At 46.4% G+C, this 14,334-nt stretch overlaps 6 protein-coding genes across 6 annotated transcripts; 3 read left to right on the forward strand and 3 right to left on the reverse strand.

Moving 5' to 3' along the window:
* Positions 1–222: 222 nt before the first annotated feature.
* Positions 223–1,555, reverse strand: L199_004846 (uncharacterized protein; the record flags this gene model as incomplete). Its single annotated transcript, XM_064890565.1, has 5 exons — positions 223–663; positions 738–863; positions 940–1,018; positions 1,299–1,403; positions 1,485–1,555. The coding sequence occupies 5 exons, from the start codon at positions 1,553–1,555 to the stop codon at positions 223–225; spliced, it is 822 nt and encodes a 273-aa protein (XP_064746637.1).
* Positions 1,556–2,614: 1,059 nt separating this feature from the next.
* L199_004847 (uncharacterized protein) lies at positions 2,615–7,887 on the forward strand (the record flags this gene model as incomplete). Its single annotated transcript, XM_064890566.1, has 4 exons — positions 2,615–2,901; positions 2,972–3,118; positions 3,189–3,927; positions 3,997–7,887. 4 exons carry the CDS (start codon positions 2,615–2,617, stop codon positions 7,885–7,887), a joined length of 5,064 nt encoding a protein of 1,687 aa, XP_064746638.1.
* Positions 7,888–8,159: 272 nt separating this feature from the next.
* Positions 8,160–9,245, reverse strand: L199_004848 (peptidyl-tRNA hydrolase; the record flags this gene model as incomplete). Its single annotated transcript, XM_064890567.1, has 6 exons — positions 8,160–8,211; positions 8,285–8,335; positions 8,410–8,511; positions 8,596–8,621; positions 8,780–9,156; positions 9,224–9,245. The coding sequence occupies 6 exons, from the start codon at positions 9,243–9,245 to the stop codon at positions 8,160–8,162; spliced, it is 630 nt and encodes a 209-aa protein (XP_064746639.1).
* A 267-nt stretch (positions 9,246–9,512) lies between these two features.
* L199_004849 (uncharacterized protein) lies at positions 9,513–10,701 on the forward strand (the record flags this gene model as incomplete). Its single annotated transcript, XM_064890568.1, has 5 exons — positions 9,513–9,689; positions 9,838–9,943; positions 10,016–10,115; positions 10,208–10,450; positions 10,593–10,701. 5 exons carry the CDS (start codon positions 9,513–9,515, stop codon positions 10,699–10,701), a joined length of 735 nt encoding a protein of 244 aa, XP_064746640.1.
* Positions 10,702–11,109: 408 nt separating this feature from the next.
* Positions 11,110–12,917, reverse strand: L199_004850 (uncharacterized protein; the record flags this gene model as incomplete). The annotated part of the gene is made up of 5 exons (XM_064890569.1): positions 11,110–11,323; positions 11,400–11,575; positions 11,657–11,822; positions 11,953–12,251; positions 12,351–12,917. The coding sequence occupies 5 exons, from the start codon at positions 12,915–12,917 to the stop codon at positions 11,110–11,112; spliced, it is 1,422 nt and encodes a 473-aa protein (XP_064746641.1).
* A 390-nt stretch (positions 12,918–13,307) lies between these two features.
* On the forward strand, positions 13,308–14,101 carry L199_004851 (uncharacterized protein; the record flags this gene model as incomplete). Its single annotated transcript, XM_064890570.1, has 4 exons — positions 13,308–13,356; positions 13,456–13,690; positions 13,900–13,982; positions 14,064–14,101. 4 exons carry the CDS (start codon positions 13,308–13,310, stop codon positions 14,099–14,101), a joined length of 405 nt encoding a protein of 134 aa, XP_064746642.1.
* Between the last annotated feature and the right edge of the window lie 233 nt (positions 14,102–14,334).

Genomic DNA, 14,334 nt, shown 5'->3' on the forward strand with positions numbered 1-14,334 from the left:
TATATACGTTTCTTTTGTCACGTTTTCTTTCTTCTTCTTAGCATCCTATACTGATCCATGGGTCCATGCATATATCACTGTTATGAGGGGATCAGTCTGATTAGTAAACTAGGAGGATTCCAATATATGCCTACGTGAGATTCGAGTGTTAAGTCAATTCAATAGATACATCTCCATAACGTGAATACTATAGCTACAAATTTAAAACATATCTACAAACTTCTAATCAAGAGGGTCCATCACTGGATCAGCTCTTCTCGTCCTTCTTCTCGTTCCAGTTGTATCACCGGCAGTTGAACTTGACCCTGCTTCTCGTGCAGTCTCGTTCAATGGTCCTTTCTCACCCTCATCCTTACCCATCCTTCTTGTAACTTTTACTTTCCCGGTCAATCTCTCTCTTTCTCTTTCCTCATCTAGTGCGCTCTTGTTTGAACTGGAATTACCGAACCATGATGTGGAGAATCTTGATGATTTCGGTTTAGGTATGAATTCGTTACCTTCCGGCATGACTAGTATGTGATATCGACGTTTGGCACGTTCATCCTCTAATAACCATGTTTCGAGTAATGCCAAATTACGCAAGTTCGATTTGAAGAGGTTGTCTAGGAAATCACCTAGTAGAGGGACGAGACCAACGATAACGTCTAATATCACGTTGAGTAGCTAAGGTAGAGCAAAGAATTGGGAGTTAGCTCGGTTGAGAAGGTGAGGAAGTTGGTGGATGTTTTCGAACCAACCATATATCCTAAGATGTTTCTGGGTACGCCGAAAATGAAACACAACCAGACTTGATAGAGTTGCAGAACACCTGAGAGCAGATCACCGTAGATTGGTACAAGGGAGATGATATCGTCTAGACCTGCCTACAAGGGTGGGAATAGAAACGATTAGTTCCATTTCACACGAGATAATTTGTTAGATCAGGAATGTCATACTCACTCTGAAAGGTAGGCCGAGATCTGCTAGAACAGGAGCGGCATCAAGCCAGAATGCTACCGTTCGAATATGATTGTATAGTCTATTTCCCAACCCAACAACACTTTGTCAGTCACACTATATTCGACACAGAGCTAGACGACACAGTTTAAGATAAGAAAGATAGTGATTTTATGATCAGGGTAATTCTAGAGACTGATTGTTTCTCCTTTGACCGAATGGTCAAGTCAGAGTCTAATTAAGTAACATCATTTCGATTGGGAAGGTAGAGATGCAAAACAATAGGTCGTTTTGGTCTTAGAGGATGAATGATTTATATGCAGTGATAAGAAGAAAGGTTCGGATTTGGCAAGTTGACTGACCTCTGAGCCTGTTTATCGTTCCTTGGACTTATCACACCCCATCCAGGTGGTATGTACGTAGCTTCGAACGCCCCAAATCTCAAGGGTGTCTTCTCCCTTTGAGCTCTACAAAGAAGATCAATACATTCATCAGTATGAGGTTGAGACAACAAAATAGAGACAGAGGAAGAAAGAAAAGAGGCGCACTGACGGTCCCTGGCTGCGTTCGGTCTATAGGAAGAGAGTATAGGCCATATTGAGGATATGATGGAGGCCATCGTGATTCAGATAATGTGCTGAGAACCCAAATATGGGGATGAAGAGAAAAAAAAGGGAAGGAGAAAAAGACTGAACAAGCCGAGTTGATTGATTGGAGTAGGGTGAGCTCGAGTGACGTATGGGATCGTATAATTTGGTCGGGAGTTTACTCGTAGATTCAACCTGTACTGTGGTGGCGATGTGGCACTGTGGAAGGAGACATACTCGAGAGGGCGATACGGAGATAAGTAGGTGAATTGCAAAATGGTTTGGAGAGGTGAAGACAGAGATAGATGGGAATGTGTGATGAGGTAGGTGGATACACGATATGTTGATAGATGATGGTACGGTGATACCATGTCTGATGGCCACCACTCAAAGGAGAGGACCGTGCGTAGTAGTGGTGTGTTTATGTTGGAATAATGATAATGATTACAAAACCTGTTATACGTCTGTGTCATGCACGATTAGAGTTTGATTAGTACTCCGTAGTGCCAGTCCCTAGTCCAATCAACCACCACAATACAGCCCTCGGTAGTAGGAGTAGGGAGGCGACTGATTTACCGGATAAGCATTCTACCTTCTACCTTCTACCTTGTTTTCTCTTTCTTACTCTTATCTCTCCAGCTACCCACATATATCACCCCTTATCTTCAATTGTACTATATCCCTCTTCCTCATCTCAACAATCCCTACATCCTCATCGATTCACCACCCTATATGTCGGAGGAAGGAAGAGAAGAAGAGCTTCTTTCACACGTTTCTCAAGGCATCGTAGTTCTCGATCACGCTGTGGAAATCATATCACTCTTCCCCTTCAGATCCGCGGATTTCGTTTGGGTCTTAGCTTTCTTGGAACTCGCTACACTGCTCTTACTGTTACTGGTCATAGTCGAAAAAACTTTGCGACGCCGTCAGTGAGTGGCTCACTGTGCTGTGCCTAAGTCCGAGATCACATCCGACACCTCTTGAGCTGACGTGAGAATCCAGATTCGACAGATTCAGAAGGAACCACGTGGATCGATTTTAAGCACCATACTCATCGAATACGGCGTTCCCTTAGATATTAATCCACAAGCATGTCCTCAGACCAGGATCCTCCTACCTCACCTCGTCCTTCCAAGCAGGACAAGGGTAAAGGTAAAGCCAAAGCCGACCCCAAACCCAAATTCCCAAGATCTTTCAGAATCGCTAAACCTGGTGATTCCGATCTCGATGTCGTTGCTCGAGAAATGCATAAACACCTTGATCCGGATTTACTTGGGACAGAAACGATGTTAGCAGAAGAGTTGGAACGGATTGATCTCTTGGAAGGTGAAGAATTACCTATACCTCCTGGTGCAGAAGGCGGACCTGATTTTCGGGGGTAAGTTCCCTTTTTTCCGGACGAACTGATCTTCCAACTCACCTTGGTTGACCCTTTACCAAACTTACAGAAGACGTACCCCTCTCTCCCCTGATCACCAAATCCCTCAACAATCTCAGCCAGTCCCAAAGATAATAGAGGAGGGAACCTCTGGAACTTCCGAGCAATCACCTACCAAGAAAGCCATTTTGGGTAGGCTCAAACAATCTCCCGGAAAGTAAGTTTGCTTAGTAGTCCCATGAACCCTTGAGATATCCAGGAGATACTTATGCTTACTCCTGACTTAGGATTACTAGTTTCATGTCCACCACCTTTCACAGCTTCTGTTCATCGCCTAGTAGCAAGCTTCGAAGACCACTCAGTCAACAACCTCTCACTAGTGGATCACGCAGCTCTCACACTCTCACTGCCACTGTCGAACAGTCGCCCTCCTCGCCATCGACAGGTCAGTTCGTCCGTCGACGTAGTGTAAGCGATCCCGAAGCGTCCGAATACCTTTCCCAAAGTCGTCAAGTGGCCTTTCGGTCTGGTATTCTGAGACCTTCGATCCCGGTCAACATCCCTCTCTCGCCTCTCAAGAGACTCGAGGTCGACAAGGAACATCGTAGGGTAGAGCTTGCTCATAAAGCGCTTGAGACTGGATGCATCGATGGTTCATCACCTTGCATCGAAGATCTTAGGCGATTACCTCCCTGGTCATCCATCACTTTGGTGAAACCGTCAAGGGAGATCCAACCATCGTTCCTCGAACAAATTATGTCTCCTCAGGATCCAGATTATCCAACTTCTCCACCGCCACCGACACAGGCCGCGATGGATCGTCGATCCAAGCACTTCGAACATGCTCCCGTGGTTCATCGATGGGAGGTGATTGAATCTTCCCAAGGTGAACCGATTCTCAAAAGAATTAGGAACCCTCCACCCCCTTCGATGTTTCCTGCACGAAGATCCTCTTTCAGTATTAATGGTAATTCGCCCATCTCCAACCTTCCTCCGGGTGCTGCACCAGCTATCGACATCACTCAAGTAATCACACAGACTGGGATTGATCACACAGATAATCCTGATGAATTTAGAAGAAACCTATCTCAATAGACTGGAGGATTATGGGAAAAGGTGTCTTTGCTCAGTCGTCCAACAGCTCAAGAAACCCTAAGGAGCGTACAAGAATGGGGGAATCATCCAGAGATGTGCGGTGCCCATCACATTCACAGCCACTCACTCCAAGAAGATGTTCTCCTTGACAGGAACTCGCTGCCAAGATATAGAGCTCGATCTCTTAGCGATCCTCCTTCTAGAAGAGCTGGTTCGATGCATTCTGCTCCTCCTCCTGGAGTTTCACCATTCCGTGTCACCGCCACCAATCACCACGAATATACCCCCTCTTTGGAACAGGATACCGGTTCAAGTCATTCTGAAGATCAAGATTATCAGCCTCCGGAGTATGACTCTGAACAGGTCCAGAATTCGTCTACAATCGGTCACGCCGATCAAGAGGACGATACGAGTGGAGCAAAACCAAGATCCGGACTATCCGAAGTAATGAGGTTGAGAGGTGGCTCACTCCATTCCAACAAGAGAGAGGATGAATCAAGGAATGATGTAAAAGGGGGCTTTCCATCTTCGCAAGATATCGCACCTCCAACATTCAGGAATTACTGGCCAAGAGGGGCTCTCTCCGGTGAGAGATCGTCAGAGAACTGTTATGATACTTTGAGACCCATCCCAACCGTGGATAATACCATGTTAAAGAGGATGAAGGAGGAAGATGACCAGGATTGGTACTGTAAAAATGCACAGGACTGTCAGTCTTCAATCTCTGACATCGCCCTCAATCGCTCCTACCAGACTAGAGGCCATGATGGGACCAATAACGAATCGTTGTATCCACCCAGAAGTTCAAACATAATGTTTCTGGCCCCGGCTACATCGTACCCAGCCATTGCAAGACCATTCGCAAGGCCGGCTCCTACCCAGAGGATGCCGCTACATGCCCACTATCATCCAAGTGATTGCTGGGTATCAAACAGACCGAATTGCCTAGTCCTGGAGAAGCACAGATCCTATCAAGTACCTCTTGAGCCAGAGATTGAAGGTCATGGACCGCAACCTCATCTTATCGCAATCCCCAGCTCTGCACCTTATACACAGCTGCAAAGGATTGATGCCCTAGATCTGGCCATCATGCAAAAGCTAGCATTCGCTTATGGACCAACCGCTTTCCTGGTTATATCCGAAGTGGATCCCGATAAATATGTGCAAAACGCTTCAAATCGGATCAAAGTGCTTCGATGGAGAAGAGGTGTGGAGGACGCAGTCAATGACACCGAAGAGGAGATTAAATCGACATCTCAGCAATCAATCGGACTACCGATGCCTGTTCCGGAATATCATCATGCGCGACATCATTTTGCCAGCTCCAAAGACCGGAATTGCATCCTTGAAGAAGCACAGGAATATCCGCTGAGGTTGAGAGGTGGGAAGCCAAAAGCTGGAACATCCGATATAGGAAGTGGAGTTTCAGAAGAACAACAAATTCCTGAACTTTCTACCTCACCCGCTCTACCACACCAATCTTCCGAAGATATGCCCACCACTTCACCGGTTGTACCTTACACCGGCAATTTTGCCCCTCAGCCACCACATTTCTCAGCTTTTCAGAATCTTCCTGCTAATGCCGCTGGATCGTCAAGCTCCAGTGCGGGTAATGTGGCAGCATCTGTTGCATCTGGATCTGGAACAATCAATCCACGAATGATCACGTCCCAAGTGACATTGGCACCAAACACCCCGTATGTGGATCCTATCATGCCACCATTGTTCAACGCTGCCTTCGGAAAGGGACCACCAGTACCATATCCTCATCATGCTTCATCAGCTTTTCACCACTCTGTCGTACTTGCGGTCCATGGATTCCTTTCCCAGAATCCCGGGCCGATACTACCGGGCCTCAAGCAGCTAGGAACCGAAGCTATGCGAGCCCTTGATCCAGCATACGAACGTGAGGCTGCTGCTATGAGAGCATTGGTTTTTGCTCGTGCGGTGGGCCGTTCAGCACCAACAAGACCACCTGTAATAGTGGATCCTCGCTCAACCGCTCCTCCTCGAGTATCCATTGCTCGAGCACCTCCTCAATCACCTACTCCTCGAGCGCCTGCCCCTCGAGCCCCGGCTATAACTCCTGCGCCACCCTCGCCGCAAGCGTTGGCCCCCCAAGAAGAGACGAGGCTACCATTCCTCGATACTGCTGGATGGAACGAATACCTCGCTACCATGTCATCTGGGCTGCTTGCGGAGGCTGAAAGCTCAAGCAGCTCCAGAGGTCCTTCAAATCCCATACAGGTGCCGCTCGATATCTATGAAGAATGGCCAGCTGCCTTTGCTGGTCACAATATTCAGATTATCCCCAGTGTATCAACCACTCTACCCACATCCTTGGAGGAAAGTCTCCTTGCCGCCTCCACCGCTGTTGCTCCTCAGCCACCTGTTCAAGGTATTGCTGTCTCTCCTGCTGAAAGTTCGTCATCAGTGGGAAGTGAGCAATACTATCCGAGTCTACCAGCAGCCGGAGGCTCATCAGTGAATGAACCTCAACCTGTCGAACCTGCTCCGAGCCGACCATCAGGCCTGGGGAGATCGGCCGAAGCATTCACCGGTGAATCTCTTATACCTCCCAACATGGTTCCACAGCCACCTTCACCTGACTTGGCCTCCTTGTCTCCAACCTGGCGAGGTGGATTCCTCCCGGCCATCCCCGCTTCGGTCCCTTCCACATCTGTTGGTTATGCTCCCCCGCAAATCACGCCAGAGGTGTTTAATCCATTGTCTACAGCACCTGGTATCTTCGGGGCCTATGATCTATCCGGAAACTTACCCACCAATGTTTCGATAAGGATCAATCGATCTCGATCAGCATCGCCCCTATCAACTCGCCCCACACGAACTCTTCCTCGGGTGTCCAGAATCCCTTCCCCAGCTCCGCCACAACCTCCACAGCCTCTGAAGCCACTCAGGGTACGACGTCTCTCCGGACCCGGTTCAATGGAACATCCATCAGAGGACGACAAGCAATCCACAGCGGAAGAATCACGAGAAGTGGTCGAACAGCCTAAGACTGGTCCAAGACTCAAGATTATTGAACCTACACCTCGTGGTTCTTTAGGCAGCAATGCAAGCCCGATCGATCCTTCTGCTGGTGCAACAGCCCAGACCACTCAACTAGGAAAAGAAGCTGTCCTTGGTGCCGCCGTACAATATTTGATACTGGAGAGAAGCCGAGAAGCGAGAAACAAGAGGGATACCAGCGTCCCTCCTCCACAAGATCCGAAAGGAGGCCGACAATTGACTGTGCCCGACCGAAAAACTCTGGCATCGAGTTGTAGACGAAGAAGTTCATCCGATCCAAGTACTGCTATGGCTCAGTATGAAGCAAGAAAGGCACTTGTGGCGGCGGCTTTCCCTAATCAACCGATACCTCTTGATCAGCAAGTATATCTGCAACAACTAGCTAGGGAAGCACAAGCGAGTCTAGTGCAGGCTCGGACCGAGATCGCGCTTCAGCATTACTCAGAAAGACAATCAGCAGAAGCGGCTAGAATGATGCAGGAGATCAATCGAGGAAGATCACCTTCTCCTGGTATGAGAAGTTATATCGACGAGACGGGGACGGAATATATTATCAGGGACCCAGAATACAAATCGCGATCAGCTCCTGCCTCTTCTTCTGCTGGGCAGTCGTCATCATCATCGACAGGTGCCGTAGGAGCCAGAAGTCGAGGTGTAGGTAGAGGGAATGCCCCTTTACAACGCAGACTCTCACAGGAGGTCAGAGCTGCTCTCATAGAAGGTAGTAATCTTCAGAGCGGTAGTAGTCAAGATGTTCCTAAGGGTGAAGAGGAAGAAAGAGGTAGAAGTAGGGAGAGGAAAGGGAAAGGAAGGGAAATCTCGGAGGCGGGTGAGCAGAGGGATCCCAAGAAGAAGCGGTAAGAGGAGATAGGATGAGTGACTGGGAGTTTTCTTTCGAGTGTATCAGCATTGTTCATGATTCGTATCTTAAACTGCTCAAGTAACTTCTAACGTGTTTCTGTTAGCATCCGTTGTAGTTTCTAGAGACCCTGATCTGTTGTTTGTATTTGAGTTCTTGTTCTGACATTGGTGTTGTTGTATGTATCTACCTGTTTCATGTCACTTGACGAAAAAGCAGATGTAGTGAGCAGCACGGAGACACCGATATATGCGCATACATATCATCATATAATCTATAAAAGCTTGAGCTTCCCCGTAACTGTATTGATAATTCTTGCTGGACCTCTGGAATACAGGAAATATCGATCATGTCAGTGGAATTTCCGTAAGTTTTCACATCGTGTGAACGGGTACTCACGGTCCAATACCGACGATGGTCTTCGACCCAGGAGCCACTTGAGTTCTTCCGCTACAAGTGTGATAAGTTTGTTAGCTGAGATTGTACGACGAGGGGATGATGGCGATGAAAATATGGCAACTCACGCATCTCTTATCGTCCGAGCACAAAGATTCAAACTTCTAGCTTGAGCTGCTAATATCTCTAGTTCTTCGGTGTTGGCGCAGCGTAATGCTATTTTCGGTTGACTATCGGGGCACAACAGAGGGGTTAGCTTGATGACTTTTCATCGCAGATTTGGGATGTGGTGGGAAATGGAGGACTATATTTACCCTTGGTTCTGCCATGCTCTGAATAACTATGTACACGAAAACAAAATAGCCATCAGCTTCGTTCATCTACTGTAGTGATAAACCATCAGTCTGGAGACTGCCTTGATATCTCCTTGGTGGTAGCTGGTCGCCGCGTTCTTCTTAATGCGAAAACCTCAAACACCCGCATGTTCAGCCAACTCACCCTCGGATTAGCCTCTTTCAACGTCATCGCACAAGCCAATGTCGCATGACCAGCCTGAGCGGCAATCTTCCCTTTGGTCATTTTCAACTCGTCATTCACCACTAGGACCAACTTCATCTCCTCTGAACTATTAAATTTGGTTGATGTCAAGTCGGATGATAATGCTGCAGCTGTATCTTCAGCATCGGATTCTGTATCTGTTCCCGAACCGGAGCTCGAGGTGACAGATCTGGTATCATTCTTTGAATTTGAGTTGGTTCTGGATGAGGAGTCGGTAGGAGTGAGTAAAGATGGGCTGGCACGAGTAGATAGGAGGGAATGGGCTTGATAGCCTACTGCGAAGGCTATGATGGATATGACGAGGGGGGAGAGGATTCCTATAAAGAGGGGGATGGGTCAGTTAAAATACTTTCGCTACATGCACTACAACTCGAAGAGACTCACCGTCCATCCTGATTGAGCTCATGATCTCTGCAAAAACAGTGGTCAAGATGTAACAGCAAGGATGGATCAAAAGTACACTTGAACAAGTACAAAATCACATTCTCTTTGGATATCTTTCGAAGAAATCATTATCATTCGGAAGTGATGACATCATCAGTTCTTCAACCTCAATAAACCATCACAAAGGTTGATAGAATCATGGATCTGGATTTTTAGTTGAGCATTTTCAACTTTCTCTTGTCCGATTGATCATTCTCCAATAGTTCGACAGTGTCAAATTACGACCAGGATGTCAAAATCAGCTACCACACCCACATATAGCACTGCCGGTACGGTATCTGCCCCAATCGATTTATCAGGGTTGAAAGGCGAACATACGACGTTGGACTTGTCGTCAAGTAAAAAAGGAAAGAAGATTGTTAAACCGAATGTTAAAGTGACTTTGACCAGTCTGACGTTGAACAATGTGAGTGGGGATTCATTTCTTCTCAGATAAGTCTACGAATGTATCGGCTCGAGGTACGATTATCCATCGTGAAGTGTGGATGCCTCTTCAAATTCAGATCACTCAGTTCAGGATGAAGGAAGCTGACAATATACTGATGCTCGATCAGTCCGGTACTCTAAGAAGAATCAATAGCGTAGTGATACCTATCGTATACTCTGATAAGTTCTATAAGGAAGTGAGAGATCCTTCATTGGATGACGTGAACAAGTTGAGTGAGTAATCGACCTTTTCGACCTTTTCCTCATCCATCACAGTCATGCTGATGTCACTGTATGACACAACAGTTTACTATGCAGATATACCTGTCGGAGCGATCTGTTGCAAATTCGATAATCTGGCCAAAGGTTCTAAAGAACCTCCAACACTGGTGATCCTGACACTTGCGTGAGTATGAAACGGGTCTCACGATCTGTCAACCCCTAGTTCTTCACAAAGCTTCTTTGACTCGTTACTGATCTTACTTGGAACCGACTCAGCATTCTCGCACCTTATCGATCCCTCAATCTTGGTACTTCCCTCCTCCTCTCCTCACTCAAAGCTTCCTTACATCCCACCACACCCCCACCGCCCATTCCATCTGATAACAAGACCAACACCCGAGCTTCTCTCACCGTCGCCCCTCCCCGAGTGAAAGTTAACCGAGCGCTGGCGCACGTTCAGGTGGGTAACGAGGATGCTAAGAGGTTTTATGAGAGATTGGGATTCAAGGAAGTTGGCATGTAAGTGGTCTGCCTTTTCGACATCAAGCTTCTTCCGTCATCATACACAATCGATATGGCCCAAACTCTTCCTCCTCATCTGCCTGCCAAGTGTCATAGATAATATGGAACAGAGCTGATCATCCATTCTTTTACTTCGTAGCGAAGAGAACTACTACTCCAAAGTCGAACCTCACGGTGCTATAATAATGGTCTGCGAGGATATAGCGAAAGCTTTGGGTGAGAGTGAACAGCCCAACGGTTCTGCCTAAGGAGTTAAAGCAGGTGCAGTAACAGAGTATGGTGAAATCACGGAAAGGACATGCTTGTCCGGATGACTCATTTGAGAGAGGATATCTCAATTCAGGATTTATTGGATGAGGGGTAAATATAGTCAATAGACGTATATCAGATACCTTGCATATGCATTTACATATCACATGTCTTATCGACATCAATGGACTGACTGACCACATGTAGTAAGCCTACCTCGATCGGCAGATTTACTAGTAGCTGCTGTCTTCTTGAGACCATGTACACCGTTATCACTCCAACTGAGAATGACCGTTCGAGCGTGAGATGTGAGGACAAGTATATGCATACATTATATGAACAAATTGATACCCTTGAGCCTCTATGCGATCATCAGATGCGATAGACCTATCACTGCTGAACTTCCCTTAAAATACTCTCAATCCACCTAAACCACTCAATCCTTCACCGTCAACCTGACCAATATCAACTTCCACCCTCTTCTCAGCTACAGCCCCACCACCGCTCATACCCACACCTCCAAATAACGAAGAGAACAATTCGTCCACCTGTTCTTCGTGCCATCCATTGGAGAGTGGTATGGGAACAACGAAATTCTGTGCTTTCTCATGAACAGTGTATCTGCGAAGGGAAACATCGATATAAGCGATCAAAGGGATTTCCCTGGAAGCAAATGATATGGATATAAGTAAATCACCTCAATTTTCTACCTTTACTGCCACCTCTTTCAGCCTCTCTTTTTTTCTTCTTCTCCTTTCTCAGATGAGTCAGATCAGCCGCTGGACCTGATCCCGAGCGGGATTCAATCACTTCTCGAAGTAAAGATCGGTACGCTGATTCTTCAGATTCCATGAGTGTCTTTTCCGAGTCTCTCTATAGGTAAACGGAAATATACGATATTAGTGATCATTCTGTACACCATTGAAGATTCCTGGGCATTAGTAAATCACTCACTTTACTTGCCAAACCAGCTTCGATAGCTTCTACCACACCTCCTGAACCGTTCTTTACGCTCTGCAGGAACTTACTTCCCCCTGCTTGTTTGGATCCTAGTTGTAAAGAGGCAGCTTGGATCTTGCTTGACCACTTATTCAGAATGGGAACGATCTGGTCGTGGTTGCTATTGCGTGTGAAGTGAAGTCAGCAATCATTGCGGCTCTCTTCGATAAATGAAGATTTTCTAACGATGAGACTGGAGAGGTCTGTCTGGAGAATATGTAATATACCAGAAAAAGTAAGAAGAGACTCACGAATCGCTCAATGTCAAACTCCTCACTGCGCTCTGCTTCCAATACTCCTCTTCATCATAGTCATCCCTCTTCCTTTTATCCCCTACGCTCTTCTCCGCACCAGGTAGCAACAAGTGCTCTCTCAGGGTGAATAATCTTTCATTTAGATCGCTGAGGGATTTGAGGATTTCCGCTTTCTTACTTGCTATTTCACCCTCTGGGTCTGATGGATAGGCGTCAATTGATTTGGGTAGGGAAGTAGAGGACGAAAGGGCTTTTTGTAATGTTATACGAAGGGTTAAGAGGGATTCGAACAGTGCCTAGAGATAGTAAGAAGAGTTATAGTAAGTAGACTTATTACACAACGTTGGTATACGTGGTCCGGGGCGATCGACCTCAATCAGACCGTGATTACTCACTTTCTGTCGTCTGATTGCTATACCTTTCTCGATGTCTTTTGCTCTTGAATCCCTTAATGAGGCCATTGGATCTAAGGTCTTATTTGATGACTTAGGTTTGGGTTGGACCTCTTCTTGGTCCTCATCCTCCTCATCTTCATCTTCGTCTTCGTCTTCGTCTTCTTCTTCATCATCATCATCCTCGTCTTCTTCTTCTTCTCCGTCATCGTCCTCCCCTTCATCTTCATCTTCGTCATCGTCAGCCTCACTATCCTCGACTTCACCAAAATTCATCCCTCCATCCTCTTCGTCATCATCATCATCATCGAAGATCTTCCGTCTACCCACTTTCTCACCCTGATACTTCACTCCTCTGAGTGTACCTCCCGATCCCTCTTGATCATCCAGCTGCATCCTCAATCTTGAAGGTCCCACATCCAGATAATGTTCTTTCCCCTCATTCGGATCATCTTTCTTCGGGAGGGATAAGGAATCTAAAGAGGTGTAGGCTGATTCGGGATCGAGTGTCTTGGGTTGAGGGGCTGAAGAAAGTTTCTTCAGTTGGTCAGCTAGGGATATACCTGACATGTTGAACTCTTGATATATGACCAATCTTGGTTGTATCGCCGTGATAGATGATATGGATGTGAGGGGATGGAAGGAGAAGAAAAGTCAAAGTCGAGAATGGACCACCTCCATCTTTTCTGTTGAAAATATAATTCTGCTGTGGGTGGAGGTCGTATAATTGCCCGAATAGGTAATTTGCTGCATAACGCGTGTTTTGATGATATATATATATGGTCATGTTTGGTTTGGTACTGAAGTACTCTGCTCCTCAGTCCACCGCAGTAACAGTAACCATCAACGTGTGCTCTTCATCTTTCTCTTCTCCTTCTCCCTCAACAATCCAAAGCTATATCACCTCACTCATATCTGTTACCACCATCCGGACTGGACCATCAGAACCATACGCCAAACATGTTCTTCCACCTCTCAGCACTGAGTGTATTCCTGGTCATCGCCTTCTGTAGGTCCTCACCTCACTTCTTGTCTTGGCATCCATCCATCCATCCATTCCACTCTCACTTAGCTATCTGGCTAACACCTCTTGTGAATGTCCAATTAGTGATAGTATACTATCGATCCCGTATACTTCCCATCCTCTCTCGTTACCTCCCTACCTCACTCGTAGCAAAATTCACAAACTACCAACCGCTACGAAACTTCTCTTTCTCCGAACAGGCCGCTGCGGGTATATCGTCTAGTAATTTCGATCTCGAGTCGAATAATATTGCAGAGGGCAGCGGGGAGTCGAGGATGGGCTTGGACGAAGCTGGTGTGGAGGAAGTGAGGAGGATCATGTGAGTTCAGTCTGCCTCTTGTTGTGTAGTGCTTTTGAGGAAAAGGATACGGAAGGGAAGGATTGACATATCATATCATATCCATCAAAAGAGAGATCTGCAATCTGCATCTTTGTCTGTAAATCTGAAAAGATAGATATAATACGATCAGCTCAATGGTAATCTGGGATATGTCCATTACCTATGCTGATGATTATATGACAACACAGGGCAATCGAAAGATGTACATTCGATCAAGCTCGTCTGATAAGACATAATAGGATCTTGGCAAAGAATGGGATCGCTCCTGATGGTGAGTTGATTCTTGGAAGATTACAATGGCAGCATTAATTATACTGTGATGGCTTCATGTTATGCTGATAGTTTTCTACAGGTACACCACTCGACAGTAAAGCGATCACAAGACTCTAAAAAGCTCAATATTCGGGTTACTCTCCCCCTTATTCTGTGATTTACTTTTAGTGCTTTAGTTCGTAAGAGTATATTACTCCCCTGGCTCTTCGTACTCGTGTAATTGACTCGCTCTTGAAATTCTCAATTCATGTGGGAGGGAGGATATGGCGTGTGTTCCAAGAAAGCCTGACCCCTTGACTCATATCAGTCACACCTTTATACCCCTTTTTACTTCTCCTTTTTGTGACATA

Source organism: Kwoniella botswanensis, chromosome 1 (assembly GCF_036426115.1).
Source record: "Kwoniella botswanensis chromosome 1, complete sequence".
Lineage (NCBI taxonomy): Eukaryota > Fungi > Basidiomycota > Tremellomycetes > Tremellales > Cryptococcaceae > Kwoniella > Kwoniella botswanensis.